This window comes from Abramis brama (genome assembly GCF_963993115.1).
Source record: "Abramis brama genome assembly, chromosome: 6".
NCBI lineage: Eukaryota > Metazoa > Chordata > Actinopteri > Cypriniformes > Leuciscidae > Abramis > Abramis brama.
The window spans coordinates 28,246,075-28,266,287 of NC_139968.1; the positions used below are offsets into that span (position 1 = coordinate 28,246,075).

The 20,213-nt window shown below is 36.2% G+C and overlaps 1 protein-coding gene across 1 annotated transcript in view; it reads right to left on the bottom strand.

Annotated features, from left to right (window-relative positions):
• The window catches only part of LOC311085632 (ribonuclease inhibitor-like), a 55,289-nt gene that overhangs the window by 4,910 nt on the left and 30,166 nt on the right, over positions 1–20,213 (bottom strand). Inside the window, exons 9-17 of the mRNA XM_084118172.1 lie at positions 14,913–15,086; positions 13,302–13,472; positions 11,312–11,485; positions 10,932–11,102; positions 7,784–7,957; positions 7,211–7,384; positions 2,569–2,742; positions 1,886–2,059; positions 1,417–1,590 (exon numbers count right to left, since the gene is read on the bottom strand). Of these exons, the coding sequence (XP_083974298.1) occupies positions 1,417–1,590; positions 1,886–2,059; positions 2,569–2,742; positions 7,211–7,384; positions 7,784–7,957; positions 10,932–11,102; positions 11,312–11,485; positions 13,302–13,472; positions 14,913–15,086 (1,560 nt within the window). The remainder of the gene's footprint in view (positions 1–1,416; positions 1,591–1,885; positions 2,060–2,568; positions 2,743–7,210; positions 7,385–7,783; positions 7,958–10,931; positions 11,103–11,311; positions 11,486–13,301; positions 13,473–14,912; positions 15,087–20,213) is intronic.

Here is a 20,213-nt window from a genome sequence, read left to right on the forward strand (position 1 = left end):
AATTTCAACAACGCTTATATTTTTTGAGACGACTTAGGCTGTTTGGTGTAAATCAGAGAATTATGCAATTATTCTATTACGCTGTTTTAGGTAGTCTTTTGAATTATGGGATGCAAACTTGGTACGGCAACCTTTCAGTCCAATTAAAAACACAGCTTGCTCGTCTTGTGAAAATTGCAATGAAAGTTATGGGTGTAAGAGAGTACTCATCACTTCAATCAATTTACGAATCGTTGATTTTTAAAAATGCACAGACAATAGTGAGTGATTCAAGCCATGTTTTATTCCCAATGTATCAGCTTCTGCCATCAGGGAGACGGTATAGAGTCCCATTGTGTAAGAGCAACCGTTACAAAAAGTCATTTATTCCTGTATCAATTAATATGTTAAATAGCAAGATGTAGTAATGTAGTCATGTTGAAATGTCGTGTAAATTCATTATTGAATCCATTTTTAAATTGCCTATATTATGGAAAGATGGACCGTAGTGTAAATTCATTATTGGATCCATTTTCAATTTGCCTATATGGTGGGAAGAGGGACTGTAGTGTAAATTCATAATCTGATCCATTTTTTTTTTTTTATTATTATTTTTTTATTTGCCTATATGGTGGAAAGAGGTGACTGTTGATGCTGTTAATATTTTAGCTTTTTATTGGTCATGTGTGTATATGTGTATGTATGTATATGTTGTGAATCAATGCAGCTTGAGTCCAAGACAAATTTCCTTAAAAAGGACAATAAAGTATACAAACAAACAAACAAACAAAATGATGAAACTTTCAGTATTAGGTTGAGTATCTCTTTATCGCTACACTACACTTTTGTCCCTCTATTGGTGAAAAATAAAAACAACTACTGGAGTTACTTTTCTCTGCGCAAGTGTGTATGATGCAAGTAATTTCCCATGAAATCCATACAAACAGCTCTAAAATACAGTTCAATATTACAGGTTTATAAAAGTGTACTAGGGTAAGCCACAGTTTGGAAGACTGATCTTTTTGCACTCTCAGAATAATAACGTGCTATTTTTTAAATTAATTAAAAGAAAATGGATAGAGTAGCTTTAAAAATTTGGATTATTTTAGTCGTTTTCATCTCAGGTGTTAGAAAGCACAATCAGGCCCGGATATACGGGGTGTTGAGCACCTGTTGATCTTTAAACCAGACAGAGCACTTCAAGTGTGTGTGTGTGTGTGTGTGTGTGTGTGTGTGTGTGTGTGTGTGTGTGTGTGTGTGTGTGTGTGTGTGTGTGTGTGTGTGTGTGTGAAAGAGTCAAAGAACTAATGTGGGTCTCATAAGCACGTGATTCTGAACTACAGGAATATTAATATTAAACACAATATGATATCCAAAATGTGGTTTATGTCCATAAGAGAAGTTTGAGAACCACTGATGTATGTGAATGTTACTGACCTCAATATCTCCAGTTTACAGTGTGAATCCTTCAGTACGTCACATAAGTGATTCACTCCTGTGTTTCTTATTGCATTTACACTGAGGTCCAGATCTCTCAGGTGTGATGGGTTTGATTTCAGAGCTGAAGTCAGGATGAGACACTGTTTCTCTGTAATACTGCATTTCCACAGACTGAAGACAGAAAGAGAAAAGACTAACTGAAGAGCTACATCAGTCACTAGTTTAATTCACATACTCTGTTTTCAACTGTCACAATAGTTTTATGTGTATGAAAATGAGGCTCTGAGAAAAAAACATATATAGCAGTGTACTAAGATTTATTACTAGTTAAAAGACATTTAAAATAAAAAAACAAACAGAAGCTGCAGAGCTATAAACACTATTACTTGAGTCCTGTTGTCTTAAAATAAAATAAACAGTAAACTGTAATCTCACAGTAACTGCTGTACAGTATAATGTTACTAACTGTAGTTTCTCCAGTTTGCACTGTGGGTTCATCAGTAGATCACTGAGGTTTTTCACTCCAGAGTCTCCTAGTTTATTCCTGTTCAGGTTCAGCTCTCTCAGGTGTGATGGGTTTGATTTCAGAGCTGAAGTCAGGATGAGACACTGTTTCTCTGTAATACTGCATCCACACAGACTGAAGACAGAAAGAGAAAAGACAATGACTCAGATCAATGTGAACCACCTAACTGAAGTTCTACATCAGACACTCAGTTTAATTCCCATACTCTGTTTTCAACTGTCACAATAGTTCTGTGTGCTGGAAGATGTTGTTTATTATCTTTCATTTTTCTTTTATTTCTTTTATGTCTCTTTTCTTTATTCTTTATTCTAGCAGCAGATTTCTTTTCCATTCTTTTCCATTTACCCTATAAGTACATTGTATTAAATTCTTCAAATTTAACACAATAGACCTTAGTCAGGTTAGACAACATTGAATTTTATGTGTATGAAAATGAAGCTGTGAGAAAAAAACATATATAGCAATGTTCTAAGATTTATTACTAGTTAAAAGACATTTAAAATAAAAAACAAACAGAAGCTGCAGAGCTATAAACACTATTACTTGAGTCCTGTTGTCTTAAAATAAAATAAACTGTAAACTGTAATCTCACAGTAACTGCTGTACAGTATAATGACACTTACTCTAGTTTTTCCAGCTTGCACTGTGGGTTCATCAGTAGATCACTGAGGTTTTTCACTCCAGAGTCTCCTAGTTTATTCTCTCTGAGGTTCAGCTCTCTCAGGTGTGATGGGTTTGATTTCAGAGCTGAAGTCAGGATGAGACACTGTTTCTCTGTAATACTGCAACTCCACAGACTGAAGACAGAAAAAGAAAAGACAATGACTCAGATCAATGTGAACCACCAAATTGAAGTTCTACATCAGACACTAGTTTAAGTCGCTCAGATTAATGCTGGAATGACAAGAACTATTGTTTTGGTTCCGCACTGCCGGGCACGTGACGAAGGGCGAATACGCTGTTGATTTGGTGAGTGCGTCATATGACAATATCTGGAACAGCCTATTGGAGGATTGGTGGACCCTTGTAAATTGTATTATGAAAATATATAGGGAACGTATTGGATGCTGATAATAATGGACTAAGATATGTACTTTTTCACAGCAGGACAATAAGGAGAAGATTATTGCACAAGTTATACAAAAAAAAAAAAAAAAAAAGTTATACAATGATCACAGATTTAGGGGGTGTGAATAAGTGTGAGTATGGGTGTGTGAGTGTTTGTTTTTGTTATATTGTATATAAATTGGGATCTAATAACGATAAAATTATGTGCAGAGATTATATGAGTGGTTCAATGGAAAATCTTAACTGATATTTGGATAATTTTACTAAATTAAATAGAAAGGGACTAAAATTGGCACATTTAAATATACGTAGTCTTAGAAATAAGGTGACTGACATTACAGATATTCTATTAAAAGGTAATTTACATATATTAGGAATCACAGAGACTCATTTGGACTCCACATTTGAAGACTCCTCACTTCATATCCAAGGATATAGTATTTATAGGAAAGACAGAAATGCTAGGGGTGGTGGAGTTGCTATCTTTATACAGGCCCATATACCGGTAAAAATGAGAACAGACTTAATGTTGTATGAGATTGAAGCATTATGGCTTCAAGTCCATATTCCACATTTAAAGCCGTTACTGGTTTGCTGCTGTTACCGTCCTCCTAATGCAAACTCAGCTTATTAAATTATGTACTATGATAGACAATGTGTGTGATAATCAAAACAAAATCTATATTATGGGAGACTTTAATATAGACTGGAACTCACTACAATGTCCTTCAAGGAATAAGCTTCATTCTATCACTGAGGCATGTGGCTTGATACAAGTCGTGTCCAAGCCAACTAGGATTTGCAGTTCGAGTAATGGATCTAGAACATCGACTTTGATTGACCATATTTTTACAAACTCTGGTGATCTTTGTACTGAAGCAATATCAATCCCAGTCGGCTGCAGCGATCATAACCTAATAGCAATGGTAAGAAAAACCAGGGTTCCTAAAGGAGGGCACAAAATAATAGTTAAAAGATCATATAAACACTTTACTGAAGATGGTTTTATTGAGGATGTCAGAAATATTTGTTGGGATGATGTCTTGAGGAGTAATAATCCAGATCATGCAGTTGAAACATTTAACAAGAAGTTTTTAGAAGTAAGTGATAAACATGTCCCTCTGAAAAAGAGAACAGTAAGGAACATAAGAGCTGGCTGGATTGATACTGAACTTAAGGACTGTATGGAACAAAGAGATGAGGCTAAGAAAGTGGCAAATATTTCTAATTATGAATCAGATTGGCAGGTATACCGAAAGATAAGGAATTATGTATCCAAATTAAATAAAAAGAAAAAGAAGTGGCATTATAAAAATCTGATTATAGATGAGAGGCACGACAGCAAGAAATTATGGAGTATCCTAAATAATCTGTTGGGAAGGAATGCTAGATCTACTCCATCATTTCTGGAATCTTGTGGTCATTTTATTACAAAGCCAGTGGACATAGCCAATCACTTAAATAACTATTTTTGTGATAAAATTAAACAACTACGAGGTGATATGGAACAAACAAATAATACAAAAGCAGAAATTTTAATTACAAATAACATTATGGCAGGAAAGACTTGCAGGTTTGAGTTTATGAATGTTACTGTGAACCAGGTTGAAAAGTTACTAACAGAATGTAAAGAAAAACCATCAGGTGTAGATAATATTGATGCAAGATTATTAGAACTTGTTGCAAGGTTAAGGGTTCCAGTTGCTCATATCCTAAATTTGAGTTTTGATAAGGGTATTTATCCACTGGCTTGAAAAATGACTAAAATTGTACCTTTACCAAAAAGCAGCACTGTACCATTCTGCGGTTCTAACAGTAGACCAATCAGTCTGTTGCCTGCTCTGAGCAAAATTTTGGAAAGGATTGTTTTTGAACAAATTCAAGAATATTTTTCTGATAATGACTTAAATACAATTTTCCAACATGCATACAGAGCAGGTCACTCAACTACTACTGCTATGGCTCAGATGACAACTGATTGGTTGACAGCAATAGATAACAGAAGGTTTGCAGCAGCTGTACTGTTAGATTTTAGCTCAGCTTTTGATCTCATTGATCACAACCTTCTGTTAAGAAAGATGCAATGTTATGGGTTTAGTTCAGCAGCATTAATTTGGCTTCAGAGATATTTAATAAACAGGAGACAAACTGTTTTTTTTTTTAATGGAAGTTTTTCAAATGAAAAAACTGTTTGCTGTGGTATACCACAGGGAAGCTGCCTAGGACCACTCCTGTTTTCTATATGAAGAGTTCAGATGCAAAAGCCTCTAAGTGCCATCTGAAATTTTCTTCTAAAATGATACATTTTATCAAGCTTGTATATTTAAGTTCAGTAATTTCACTTAAATGGCAATGAAAATTACCTATTAATTGTCATTTAAGTGAAATTGCTGAACTTAAATATACAAGCTTGATAAAAATGATCATTCTAGAAGAAATTTTCAGATGGCACTTAGAGGCTTTTGCATCTGAACTCTTTATATATATAAATGACTTGCCATTGGTCTTAAGAAAGGCAAAGATCGCAATGTATGCTGATGACTCAACTATTTATTCTTCACAAAGTACAGTGCAATAATTGGAAATTGTTTTAATGGAGGAATTAAAATCTGTATTTGAGTGGGTCACAAATAATAAGTTAGTTCTAAATATTAGTAAAACAAAAAGTATAATTTTTGGAACCAGATATATGCTGTTGAATGAACCCAAACTGAATATTGTGGTCAAGGATATAAATGTTGCACAAGTACAAGAGACCAAACTACTTAGTATAGAAGTGGACAATAAATTATCATGGTCTAGTCATATAAACGCAGTAGTACGCAGGATGGGTAGAGGTCTCTCGATGGTTAGAAGGTGTTCCAACATGTTGCCTTTTAACATGACTGCAGATGTTATAAAAACTGTTGTACTGTCACAGTTAGATTACTCTTCTGAGATTTGGTCCTGTGCTGCAGCAGTACATATAAAGGCCATACAAACAGTCCAAAACAGAGCAGCTCGGTGTGCACTTCGATGCCCACTAAGAACTAATGTGAACATGATGCATAATGTCTTGTCATGGTTAAAAGTAAAGGAGAGATTATTCGCCTCATTGCTAAATTTGACAAGAAGCATTGTCATTACCAAAATTCCTAATGTACTACAGCAAAAGCTATGCTTCAGCTCTGATGAACACAGCTATGAAACCAGGCATGCCACGGAGGGTAGATTCAAACTACCCAAAGTGAAAACCAACTGTGGAAAAAGTACAGTAATGTATAGAGCAATGTATAACTGGAACACTTTGCCAAGTGACATCATTACAGCAAACAGCAAATACCAATTTAAAGTCCTTTTGAAAAAGCATCTTTCGTGTTAGTTGACTGTAAACTTAAGGTTGCAGTCAGTCACAATGATGTCTACTGTCTAATGTCTAAGTCTAATGATGATTTTTTGTTATTGTAAGAGCTATGATATGATAGTACTAACTAATTATGAGTCAAGTAATCTCTCTTTTACTGCTGAAATAATTGTAGAAACCAGGTCCTATGTATATGTACTGTATATACTGTGTGTATGTGTGTGTGTGAGTGCATGAGTGTGTGGGTGGGTGGGGGGGTTTGTGGTGTTTAGACATGTCTATGTTTTTAAATATTGTTTAGGTGTGTGGTGTTGGAAAAACTGGTGTAAAATTGTTTGAAGAGAAGCATGTTGGTTTGACTCCAGGAAGAATAGCTGTACTCGTTGCAGCTAATGGAGATCAAAATAAATACAAATACAAATAATTCCCATACTCTGTTTTCAACTTTCACAATAGTTCTGTATGCTGGAAGATGTTGTTTATTCTCTTTCATTTTTCTTCTATTTCTTTTATGTCTCTTTTCTTTATTCTTTATTGTAGCAGCAGATTTCTTTTCCATTCTTTTCCATTTACACAATCAGTACATTGTATTAAATTCTTCAAATTTAACACAATAGACCTTAGTCAGGTTAGACGACATATTGAATTTTATGTGTATGAAAATGAGGCTGTGAGAAAAAAAACATATATAGCAATGTTCTAAGATTTATTACTAGTTAAAAGACATTTAAAATAAAAAATAAACAGAAGCTGCAGAGCTATAAACACTATTACTTGAGTCCTGTTGTCTTAAAATAAAATAAACTGTAAACTGTAATCACACAGTAACTGCTGTACAGTATAATGTTACTTACTCTAGTTTTTCCAGCTTGCATTGTGGGTTCATCAGTAGATCACTGAGGTTTTTCACTCCAGAGTCTCCTAGTTTATTCCTGCTTAGGTTCAGCTCTCTCAGGTGTGATGGGTTTGATTTCAGAGCTGAAGTCAGGATGGGACACTGTTTCTCTGTAATACTGCATCCAGACAGACTGAAGACAGAAAGAGAAAAAGACTAACTGAAGTGCTACATCCGGCACTAGTTTAATTTCTAATTTCTCTCTGTTTTTAAGGCTGTCACACTAGTTCTGTGTGCTGGAAGATGTCGATTCTTCTCTATCATTTTTCAACAATATATTTTGTCTGTTTACCTTAGTCAGGTTTAGGTTAGTCAGGTTAGACGCAATATTGAATTTTATGTGTATGAAAATGAGGCTGTGAGAATTTTTTTTATATATACTAAGATGTATTACTTACTAGTTAAAATACATTTAAAATAAAGTGTAACAGAAGGTGCAGACTCAGAGCTATAAACACTATTACTTGAGTCCTGTTGTCTTAAAATAAACTGTAATCTCACAGTAACTGCTGTACAGTATAATGACACTTACTCTAGTTTCTCCAGCTTGCACTGTGGGTTCATCAGTAGATCACTGAGGTTTTTCACTCCTGAGTCTCCTAGTTTATTCCCACTCAGGTTCAGTTCTCTCAGGTGTGATGGGTTTGATTTCAGAGCTGAAGTCACAGCAGAACAACCTTCATCTGTCATACTACAGCTGCCTAATCTACATTTGGAGAAATGAGAAAAAAGTTATCTGCAAAGTTATAGCATCTTCATAACAAACAAAGGACAAATTCCACACTGATTTTTTTGCGCCCTTCAATGGCAGAGGAGACACAATCTGTAGGGACGTTCAAAACGAAAGTGAATAACTAAATCAAATCATAAAGGGCCTTTCCTCAAGTCTGTTAGTGATGGATTGCAGAGTTCACATTGCATGATTTTTAAAAGTAGTCGGGTCACTGTTCTTTCCACACTACACGACTATCTGGGGTAACATTCAGGTGCTGCTGTGTTCACCGCACGATGGATCGGTTTGGTTACACATTGAATGACTTTACAATAGGAAGAACTGCTGACAACTCTGTCTGGTCCGCAAACAACATTTCACAACCAAACACACACAAGAAGCGATAAGGAAATAATGCAAGATTACGAGTGACACCGGAGTTCTCGTGCACGACTGGAATTGTTACTAAAAATGGTAGCCTGTAAGAAGCTTGGGATCCGATGAAACATCAAATAGACACGGATGCTCCTGTCTAAGCTTGACTAAACTTTCCTCCATTTCTTGGGTCCAAATAGACAGAGGAGCCTTTTTCAGAACCGAAGCCATGCTTGCGGATATTCTGGTCTATAACTCCTCCCCGAACTTCCCGCTGCTCTGTCTCTTGCTCTCTCATTGGCTGTCGGTCATCCCTGATGTAGTTTTCAGTCAGAACACATTTCTCACAGCACAATGCAGTGTGAACTCAGCTTTATGGTCACTTCAAGGGAGTCATTTTATAATTAATGGTCATGTGACCCAGAGTGACGAGGCCTCGTGATTCATTTTAAAGACAGATGATGCTCTGATGCTCTCATGCTCTCTCATGAGATTTATTTATTTGTTTGTGTTACGTACATGTACGTATTTAGAGTGTTGCAATAGGGATATGTGGGTAGTTTGTTGTTGGTTGTGTGTGTGTGTGTGTGTGTGTGTGTGTGTGTGTGTGTTTCAGATGTTCATTGGATCAATCTACAGCCTGTCAGTTTTCCTGAAGGATGATGACGTCCCGGTTCACCTTCCTCAAATACCCGTATCTCTTCCACATCCCCAGCTTTATGCTCACTTTGGCATTTGTCTTTGTTTGGCTCGCTGTTGCTGATTTCTGTGTGTCTATCGTGTGAATTAATCAACTGTTGTATAGTGGTTGTGAAGTGTTTTTGTTTGTTATACTGTTCATCCTTGTTCAGTCGTCACAGTGAATGTGAGTCTGGGAAGGAGGGAGCAGGTTAGTAAGTCCACATAGGACATTTTGAATTGTATTAGACACACTAGTTTAGGAGAGAGCCACACGCTGTCATTTTGTTATATTGTATTTAGTGTAGTTTGGTTAGGGTGTCTTGAGGCCGAAGACTTTTCTTTTCTACATTTTTCGTTTGGTAGTTAGTTTAGTTGCATTCATCTTATAGCTAGTTTGTTCTGTTTTATTTATTGTATTTGGCATCTCTCGAGCTCGCCTTCCCACCTTTGTTTGTTTTTGTTTAGTATTGTTATTTGTCTTGTTGTTCTCCTCATTGTTTGTAAATATTTTCTCTTCATTCTTTCACTTTTGGGTTTTGTAAAAATAAATACTTTTGAGCAGAGTTTTTGAGTTGATCTTTTTCCTTTTATTGCCCAGTCCTTCATATTACGTTATAAGCACATCTTTATTTAAATGTTATACTCCCTTACCCCTATCTAAATCAAAAAGGGACGTAACAGTTTGTTTTTGCAAAATAGTTTTTTTGTGTGGTATCATCCACACATGCATTGATAACATAACTGCAATAAAGTAAAAGCCTAGTTAACAATTATTTGTTTACATAGGATGTTTACTATAGTATTTATTACAATAAGGACATAATCACAGGTAAGATCATTGCGGCCCCTAATTTAATAACAAATGATCGTTGCGACGGAAGCGAATCAATCAAAACTAATTTTAGATGGAAAATAACTTTATTAAAGAATCGCTATAAAGCCAAAACAATCTCTGTTACCTTAAATTATACGTTTATCTCTGTAAAGCTGCTTTGAAACAATCTACACTGTTAAAAGCGCTATATAAATGAGGATGACTTGACTTATGTGAACTTTTTTATTTCTTTTTTTATCTATAGAATTTGCAATGAAAAATAGCAACCTACACATTCAGAAACTAGACACATGCCACAGTTGTAATACAAAACTTTAGTGAAAAATCTATTCCCTTAACCCTTTAACTGTCAGCCACCAAATATGAAAACTCGAGTTTGTAAGCTTTCAAATGATATATAGTTTGTCAATATTACTTTAGGTTTTTACAAAGATATTATTGTTCTAAAAATATGTGGGCAAACGTCCCACCTGAGGGACGGTGACAGTCAGATAATCTATTATAAATTCTACAAGCTGGTCAAAATTTACCACAATAAATACAATAGAATTTGATAAATTACAGTAAGAGTGGTCATGAGTTATTTAAAAAGCTTTCTAATTTATGTTGGTGCAGGATGATGTTTACTCTTTTCATCAGTCTTTTTGGTTTATGTGGCTGTTTTAGATCATGTTCGACTTTCTCCATTGTGTTTTAAAGCGGTAAATTCTCAATAGAATTCAAATGGGTTGCACATTTTACTTGTTTTGTACTTGCTTGTTTTGGTTATTGGGGGGCGGGTTACCTCCCCCCATCCCCTCCACAAACTACGCCCCTGGTCATGTCTGATTTGTCATTTGGAAATCACTACACATATTGACTGAAAAAAGAAAAGATAAAATCTATCTGAATAATCTAATGTGTTTCCTTCAACAGTCAAAAACTGAAATAATTATTAAAATCAATTTTTTGTGATTTTGTGTCTGCCAAGGGAAAATCACCCCTGACTCAATCAAATGAGGAAATAATATTACCAACTACTGTAACATTACTATTAAAGGTACTAAAACACCATTTTTAACCATGTGAAATACTCACTTCAGTGTGTTGAGTTTACAGTGTTTATCCTGCAGTAGAGCAGAGATCTGATTCACTCGTGTGTCTCCTAGTTCACGTTGACTCAGATCCAGCTCTCTCAGGAGTAACGGGTTTTTACCCACAATTCCTCTCACATACTGACAGGCTTCATCTGCAGCAGGACCCAAAAACCTGCAGAAGAGAAGATGAAGCAGGACTCAGTTAAATTCTCAACTAAACTTGTAATGACAAAATCCATTTTACATGATATTTGTCTTGAAATCACTCTGATTTCTTTGATGTAACAACATATTATGTAGCTTATTGTATTATTGAGATAATATTTTTATAAATAGTTTGGTTGCATATAATATAATTTCTATCATTTCATCACATCTCACCTCAGTGTCTTCAGTTGACAGTTTGGATCCTGTAGTAAATCACTGAGATTCTTCACTCCTGATTGTCCAGGATCATTTCCTGTGAGATCCAGCTCTATCAGGTGTGAAGGGTTTGATCTCAGAGCTGAAGCCAGAGCTTTATAACCTTCTTCTGTGATACTGCAGTCTGAAAGTCTAGAAGAAAAGACAATGTAACATTCAGCTAATTAATCAGTTATTCTAGAAAGTACCTGAACAAAATAAATTATATTAAATAAACTGAATTATATTTTGTTCCTTGTACAACAGAAATTATAGTCAGTTTCAAAACAAAAAGAGAAAACTGGAAATGCAGTCAAACAAAAGGTCCCAAAGAAGATATCAACATTATTTTCAAAGTTTCAATTATATCAAATTATCAACTACAGGAAGGGTTTGGATGGGACAAAGTTGGCAAGGTGAAAGCAGAATCAACAATAAGTAGATATCTTAAAGCACTAAGATATCTTAAAATTATATGTAAAAAAAAAAAAAATCTTAGCGATAAATATCAGATCTCACCCTTCTTTCTCAAGTTAACAGACAGATATAAATCAATATACACAACACCACTTAGTTCATGTCTTCTCTGTTATCTTTAAATGTTCGAGGTATTATGTGTAATGTTAAACCTAAGGCACTTTTTCTAAAATCAAGTAAAAGTTAATGTTTCTTTCTTCAAGAGACTCATTCAGCTGATATAGATGTGAGATTTTGGAAGTCACAATGGGGTGGAGAGGCTTTATTCTCTCTTTATTCTGGAACTTCTCACACAGCAGAAGTCTTCTTTTGTTTAAACGGATGGACAGCAAAATTGTTGCAAGTTCAGGCGATAACGAGGGTCACTGGATTATCGTGGTTCTTGAATCAAATGGATGTATTTACATCTTGATTAATGTTTATGGTTACACTAACAAGGCCGGCAGGCGCTAATAAGTTTTTTTTTTTCCAGAATATGGCTACCTAAAATGACGACTGGAAGAACACATATTTTACAGACAAAATTATTATGGGAGGGGATTTTAATGCCGCTCCAGATGAATGTCAGGATTCCCTGATTTCTAATATATCCCAGTTTCTTGATCGTGTAAAGAACCCACATAAAAACCTATTTGCATGGGGGTCCTTTTCAGGGCTTATTAAATGTTTTAGATTGAATTTTTGGCTGATAACTAGTACACTTCTTTCTTCCTCATTTGACTGTAACAATTCTTTCTTCCTCATTTGACTGTAACAATTCTCATTCAGTTTTAAAGGGTACCAATTATACCACTTTTTTTTACAAAATGTAATGAGAATGTGTCTGTGAAGTTTCAGCTCAAAATACCCCACAGATTATTTATTATAGGATGTTTTAAAAGCCCCTATTTGCCTGTTTGCCAACACACATTTATGTTCAAACACCATGTAAAAGAGAATTTTGCATAATATGTCTCCTTTAACTGATCACAGTGCCATATCACTCTCTCTTGGGAGCAATGGGAGCTCACCATCTACCCGAAATCATTGGAGGTTTAACAATAATCTATTAAAATGTGAATCATTTTTGTTTTGTTAATGATTTACAATGTTAAAACTACGTCTGAATTAACTTCAGTTGGCGAATAGGAATGGGTTAAATTGAGCATTAATAGATTTAATTTATTAATAGGCAATTAAACACATTTGTAAAATCTAGAAAATTAAGGCAGATCATTTTATCAAGACTAAATTATTTTGGTAATAAAGATCCTTAGTGATAGAGAGCAGAAATAACTTCATTATTTGGGGGGGGGGGGGGGGATTGGTTATTGTTTTGGTTAGTCAAAAGTCAAACAGTCAAATACTGAAATAATTATTAAAATCAATTTATTGAGGTTGTGTCTGTCAATCACCCCTGACTCAATCAACTGAGGAAATAGTATTACCAACTACTGTAACATTACTATTAAATGTACTAAAAATACTATTTTTAACCATGTGAAATACTCACTGGAGTGTGTTGAGTTTACAGTGTTTATCCTGCAGTAGAGCAGCGATCTGATTCACTCGTGTGTCTCCTAGTTCATGTCCACTCAGATTCAGCTCTCTCAGGAGTAACGGGTTTTTACCCACAATTCCAGTCACATACTGACAGGCTTCATCTGCAGCAGGACCCAAAAACCTGCAGAAGAGAAGATTAAATTCTCAACTAAACTTGGTGTAATGACAAAATCCATTTTTACATGATTTTAGTCTTGGAATCACGCAGTCAACTTTGATGTAACAACATATTATGGAGCTTATTGTATTAGTTAAAGGGGTCATGAACTGGATTGTTTTATTATTTTATAATGTTGCCTGGGGTGCCTTTATAATGTTAGTATGATTTTTACATAAATTGTCATAATTTATAAATAAAAGTCATTTTTCCAAGCCTGATTTCTGCCTCAGATTTGAACGTTCTGTTTTAAGGGGCGTGTCTGCTGTGAGACTGCAGTGCAAACGCCCACTGCTGTGATTGGCTGACATGCTTGCATATGAAATAGCTAGTATTACATGATCTCTCTAAAAAACTTTTACTACGTTTTTACTATTACAGCTATCGAGATTAACAAATCATGAAAAGTATAAAGTTTAAAGCATTATATTTAAATCTATTCCATCACATGAAAGGTTGCAGCATGATGAGCACTGACTGAGCAGATGACAGACAGTCTGTTGATCGCGTGAATAAAGATCTTATCATTGCAACGCACCACATCACACGCCTTACACCAAATCACAATGCAAACACGATGTGAATACACAGTAAGAGCTTCGTTGTGTAGTGTAACAGTGTCATTATTTCATCACGAGTTTGGTAAGTGTCCAGATAAGCTCTCGCGTTTGGAAAGGGATCGTTCTTTGATCGCTTTCTGTATATAATTTAACAGTTCAAAAAAGATTATTTTCATAATACTACGAGAAATTATGTGAAGTTGATCGTTTAGTCACTGATGCATAAACAGTATTGAAGGATTTTAAGAGAAATATCTGAACTTGAATAATTACACAGAAATCACTGATCGCAGATCAGGCATTAGAATACACATGGTTACTTACATGTTGCTGGCAGATCTGTGTCGGGAAATTGTGATTGACTGATTTAATAAAGTTTAACCATGCTGGAATCCGAAGGAAGCTTATGCAGACTGTCTTCTTCCACAAACAGGCACTGCACAATATAGTAAACAGCATGTTTATTGCTTGGAAGTAGCTCGATCCGGTTTAGCAATTATCATGTCGACCTATGTTTTAGCATGTTTGGGCGAATCGGTGGGTGGGGCTAAACAGGCCGTGTTGAAGTAGGCGTTGATCTTCTTTTGTGGAGGCGGTGTTTTATCCTCTTTGACGTCATAGTTCCCCACTTTGAAAAACGAGTCGTTTGCTGAGCCTGATGTCTATAAAAGCTTTTATTGGACTAACAAGGTAGTTTTCAGTTCTGAAACTTACAGGATATTATTATAGTATGATGATCTCTTATCAAAAGCTCAAGGAAATTTTGATTCCTCAGTTCATCACCCCTTTAAATAATATTTCTATAAACAAGTCACCTGCATATAATTTTGGCATCACGTCTCACCTCAGTGTCTTCAGTTGACAGTTCTGATCCTGTAGTAAATCACTGAGCTCCTTCACTCCTGATTGTCCAGGATCATTTCCTGTGAGATCCAGCTCTATCAGGTGTGAAGGGTTTGATCTCAGAGCTGAAGCCAGAGCTTTATAACCTTCTTCTGTGATTCTGCAGTTTGAAAGTCTACACACACACACACACACACACACACACACACACACACACACACACACACAAAAATTGAAATAAAATTAACATTGGGGATCCAATTTATTAATTAGCTGAATCGCTTATCAGATACACGGTAATCACATTATGTCATTAATGTCAAAGTTGATTAATGAATTACAATTAAATAATGGTGACCAGTAGTCTGCAATAGTGTTTTAAACTTCATCCTTAATGTAGAAAGTATAATTATGCACTTTTTTGTTGTTTATTAGGGGCCAAGCCCCGAAGGGGCTGAGGCACCTATTGTATCTGTTAGTTTTCTTATTATTATTATTCCGCAAATGGGAGTCTATGGCAGCCCTATGAACCGTACATAGGAAAATGATGAAATTTGGCACACTTGTAGTGATGGCCATGAATAGTAAAAGTAGCAATTTTTGAGTCTCTAGGACCAACTCTATAGCGCCACCAGCAGTTCAAAAATTCAACATTGAAATGGTTATAACTTTTGAACCCTTTGATCTAGAAAAATGAAACTTAGTACACTTGATTCCTCTCATCATGCTGATCAGAACCAATATCTTACATTAAGACTCCGCCCATTACAGTAGTGGCCATTTTGAAAAGTACAGTATGCAGTTTTTTTGCTACTCCTCCTTCAAAATTGGTCTAATTTTGTCCAAACATGTGCTCAAATGATCTTCGGACTGAGCCGCATAAAATTACTGTCCCCGATTTTTTTGCTATACTGGAAAAAAAAAAAGTTATGATGTCGCAAACTTAATGAGGTCGACCCAAAATTGGTTCAGAAGCTATAGTTCGGCCAAACTTTGATCAATCGAAACGAAAATTGGTACACTTCATCGGAAGCATGATCTGAGGTTCCATGCCAAAGTTGGGAACAGCGCCACCTACGGGTCATGAGATATGGAAAATGCATATTTTGGCCAATAACTTGTGAACGGTTTGTCAGAAAATTATAAACTTGGTGTCTATCGATTCCTTGGGTCATGATGAATCCGTGGATATCAATTTTGCCATGATGGGATGTACCACGTGTCCGCCATTTAGAATTTTGACATAATTTGCAATATCTTTTAAACTATTTGAAATTTCTTCACCAAATTTGGTATGGATCGTCATTTGCATGGCCCGAAGGTACATGAGAAGTTTGATCACAGTGCCACCTAGTGTTCCAGAGACATCATTGTTTATTGAAAAAACGCTTATAACTTTTGCTAACATTGCTTGAAATTTGATTTCTTTATGTCAATATATTCCTTGGCTTATGCCGATTTCAACGATATCTCATATGTTATTTTTCAACAATGTGACTGGCCGCCATATTGGAGCGAATGTAAAACAGTTTTTTTGCTACTCCTCCTTCAAAATTGGTCTAATTTTGTCCAAACATGTGCTCAAATGATCTTCGGACTGAGCCGCATAAAAGTACTGTCCCGATTTTTTTGCTATACTGGAAAAAAAAAAGTTATGATGTCGCAAACTTAATGAGGTCGACCCATAATTGGTTCAGAGGCTGTAACTTGTGAACAGTTTGTCACAAAATCATAAAATTGGTGTCTATCGATTCCTTGCGTCATGTCGAATCCGAGGATATATATTTTGCCAGGATTGGATGTACCATGTTATAAGCTACATTAGCATTAATCTATCTTAGCATGCTAATCTGATTAACTTGCTTTTGTGTGCTCATTCTTACACTGAACCTTCTCCTCTACAGTTTGTGATTGTATGTCCTCTGAGTGGCACAGTCTGCTAAACCATGTGTTACTAATCCTGAGCCGTTCTGGTTGTGGGTTCGAACACCATGTTGGATGACTATAAAAATTGTGTTGATTCTTGCATTGTTCTAATGTTTTGCTCTGCATTGCGCTAAAGCGGCTTGTTAGGGCCCAAGCCCTGAAAGGGCGAAGGCCCTATTGTTTTCGGTAGGATTATTATTATTATTATTATTATTATTATTATTAGGGCCCAAGCCCTGAAAGGGCGAAGGCCCTATTGTTTTCGTTAGGATTATTATTAGGGCCCAAGCCCTGAAAGGGCGAAGGCCCTATTGTTTTCGGTAGGATTATTGTTTATTATTATTATTATTATTATTATTATTATTAGGGCCCAAGCCCTGAAAGGGCGAAGGCCCTATTGTTTTCGGTAGGATTATTGTTTATTATTATTATTATTATTATTATTATTATTTTTTTTTTTTTCTACTTCTCGGGCACTTTTGGGGCCCTTAACATGCTCAAAAACTCTTGAAATTTTGCACACACGTCAGAACCCGCGGCCATCAGGGCCGGACTGAATATGGTACCCGGGCGTGGCAGGGGGGCTCGACAGCGCCCCCTGGAACGGGATCCGAACACTTGTCCATAAATCAGACACGCTTGCATGTAATAATATGAAACTCGGTACACATATAGAACTCATCGGGCCGAACAACTTTCGTGCTCTAAGTTTTACGCCAGCCCAACAGGAAGTCGGCTATTTAGGGTTGTTTGGAAACGCATGCTGTGGAATTTAATGTACTCCTCCTAGGGAATTCATCGATTCGCCTCCAAACTCGGTGTGCATGAAGTCAAGACATTGAGGATGCTAAATTGCGGACGGATTTTTGATATCTCGAACGGTTTGGCCGTGGCGAGGAAACGAATTTATGGCGAAAAAATGAAACAGGAAGTGTGTTATAACTTCTGCATACATTAACTGATCTTGATGAAACTTCAGCAGTGTGTTCGTTGTAAGAGGCCGATCGCACAGATGTGACTATTGTGAGTCAAAGTTATAGCGCCACCAACAGGCAGCAGGAAGTACATCACTATTAAAATGCTTTGAAATCACTGTCTTATTTTTACCAGATTTGCTTCAAACTTTATGTGTACAATGTAGACACACGGCAGATGTAAACCTGTGAAAGGATTATTGATATCTTAGATACTGTTGCCGTGGCAACGCATCAAACTTTAATATTCTTTTTTTATGCTTTTGAGACTCTTAACATACTTGAAATTGCATGAAACTCGACAGACACATCACATTTATTATCCAGTAGACATGTGCAAAGTTTCAGAAACGGGCGTGGTGAGGGGCTCAGTAGCGCCACCTTTAGTCATAAGTGGGGGTGTTAGTTTTATCAACAGCAACAAAACTTGGTATGTGTATTGTTCTCATCAAGACGGACAACTTTCTAATTTACATGAACCATCTCTGACCAACAGGAAGAGAGATATTTTGGTTTGAATGTGGATTTTCTGAAGAATTTTCTCTCCCTCTCTGTGTCTGTGTGTGTGTGAGGGGAGGGGGGGATTTGACTATTGCTTTTATATTGTTAATCAAGGTTTCAGGGGCTTTTGGGGTCCTTAACGTGCTCAAAAACTCTTGAAACTTTGCACACAGGTCAGAACCCACGGCCATCAGGGCCGGGCTGAAGCTGGTACCCGGGCGTGGCTGGGGGGCTCAACAGCGCCCCCTTGAACGGGGTTCTAAAACTTGATCCATATATCAAACACGCTCGCATGAATTAATATGAAACTCGGTACACATATAGATCTCATCGGGCCGAACAACTTTACCCCGGTCAAGTTTTACGCCAGCCCAACAGGAAGTCGGCTATTATGGGTTGTTTGGAAAACGCTTGCTGTGGAATGTGAAATACTCCTCCTAGAAAATTCACCGTGCCCCCTTCAAACTCGGTGTGGATGTAGTCAAGACATTGAGGATGCTAAATTGCGGACGGATTTTTGATATCTCGAACGGTTTGGCTGTGGCGAGGAATCGAATTTATGGCGAGAAAAGAGAAACACGGAAGTGGAATAACTTCTGCATACATTAACTGATCTTGATGAAACTTCAGCAGTGTGTTCGTGGTAAGAGGCCGATCAGATGGATGTAGCTATTGTGAGTCAAAGTTATAGCGCCACCAACTGGCAGCAGGAAGTGTGTCACTTTCAACATGCTTTTGACAAAAGTGGGGGGGTTAGTTTTAACTACAGTAAAGAAAAAATAGTTTGTATATTGTTCTCATCAAGCCGGACAACTTTCTAATTTACATTCAATAGCTCTGGCCATCAGGAAGTCAGATATTTTGGTCTGAATGTGGATTTTTTTGCAAAATCAGCCTCTGAATTTTTAGCCACTCCTCTTAAACTATTTATTTTATTCGTACCAAACTTTTTCAACATGATGAAACTACATTAAATATGCTAAATTGTGAATGGATAATAAATATCTCAAACGGTTTTGCTATGGCGAGGGATTAAATAATGTCCAAAAAGGAAACACTAAAAATCTTCTAAAAATGTAATTATATACCATTTATTTCTATATAAAAGTATACAAATATCACAACTAAACCCATTTTATTCTGTTTTTGCAATTCAAGAAGAATGAAAAAGTTAAAACAGGCTATTTAGTGCTATTTGGTTCAACAAAAAAGCAAACATAGGGCTATACTGCCCTCTTGTGTCCAAAAGGACATCAAAATAGTATATAAAACTTTTTACCAGGTAGGCCAATATTGTATTTAAATATACATGTATTAGGTATGTGTCTGAGGATATTTTCCCACCGGTTAATCGACGTGTGACACGAGTGGGTGCTTTTAAATCGCTAATATAATAGTGTAAGAAAAATAATGATAATGTTGCACACACAAATCACACACATGTGGGAAAGAATGATGCTTTTAAACAACACTAAACCGCCATTAGGTGTCGCCAGGCATCCATCTTAATAAGCGAGTCATTGATTCATTCGTTCAAACGATTCGTTCGAATGAGTCGATCATGATTAAGACAGATGTTTATGGATTGATCATTCAATCTTTGAGTCAACCGATTCGTTAAAAATGCTGAATCGTTCAGTTATGAGAAAACACGTGATGCGTGATGGTTCTGCCGTGATCTTTGTTTAACTATTTTCGCTGCTGAAACAGAACAAAAACAGTCAACATTGCATCTAAAATGTAAGTGACTTAATTGTAACTGTTTATTAACCTGTTGTATGAAATCTAGGGGTGGGAGAAAAAATGTATTCTTAGATGCATCGCGATGCGGACGTGGACGATTCTGAATCGATTCACAAATGTCAAAAAATCGATTCTCTAAAAAAATATTTTTCTAATAA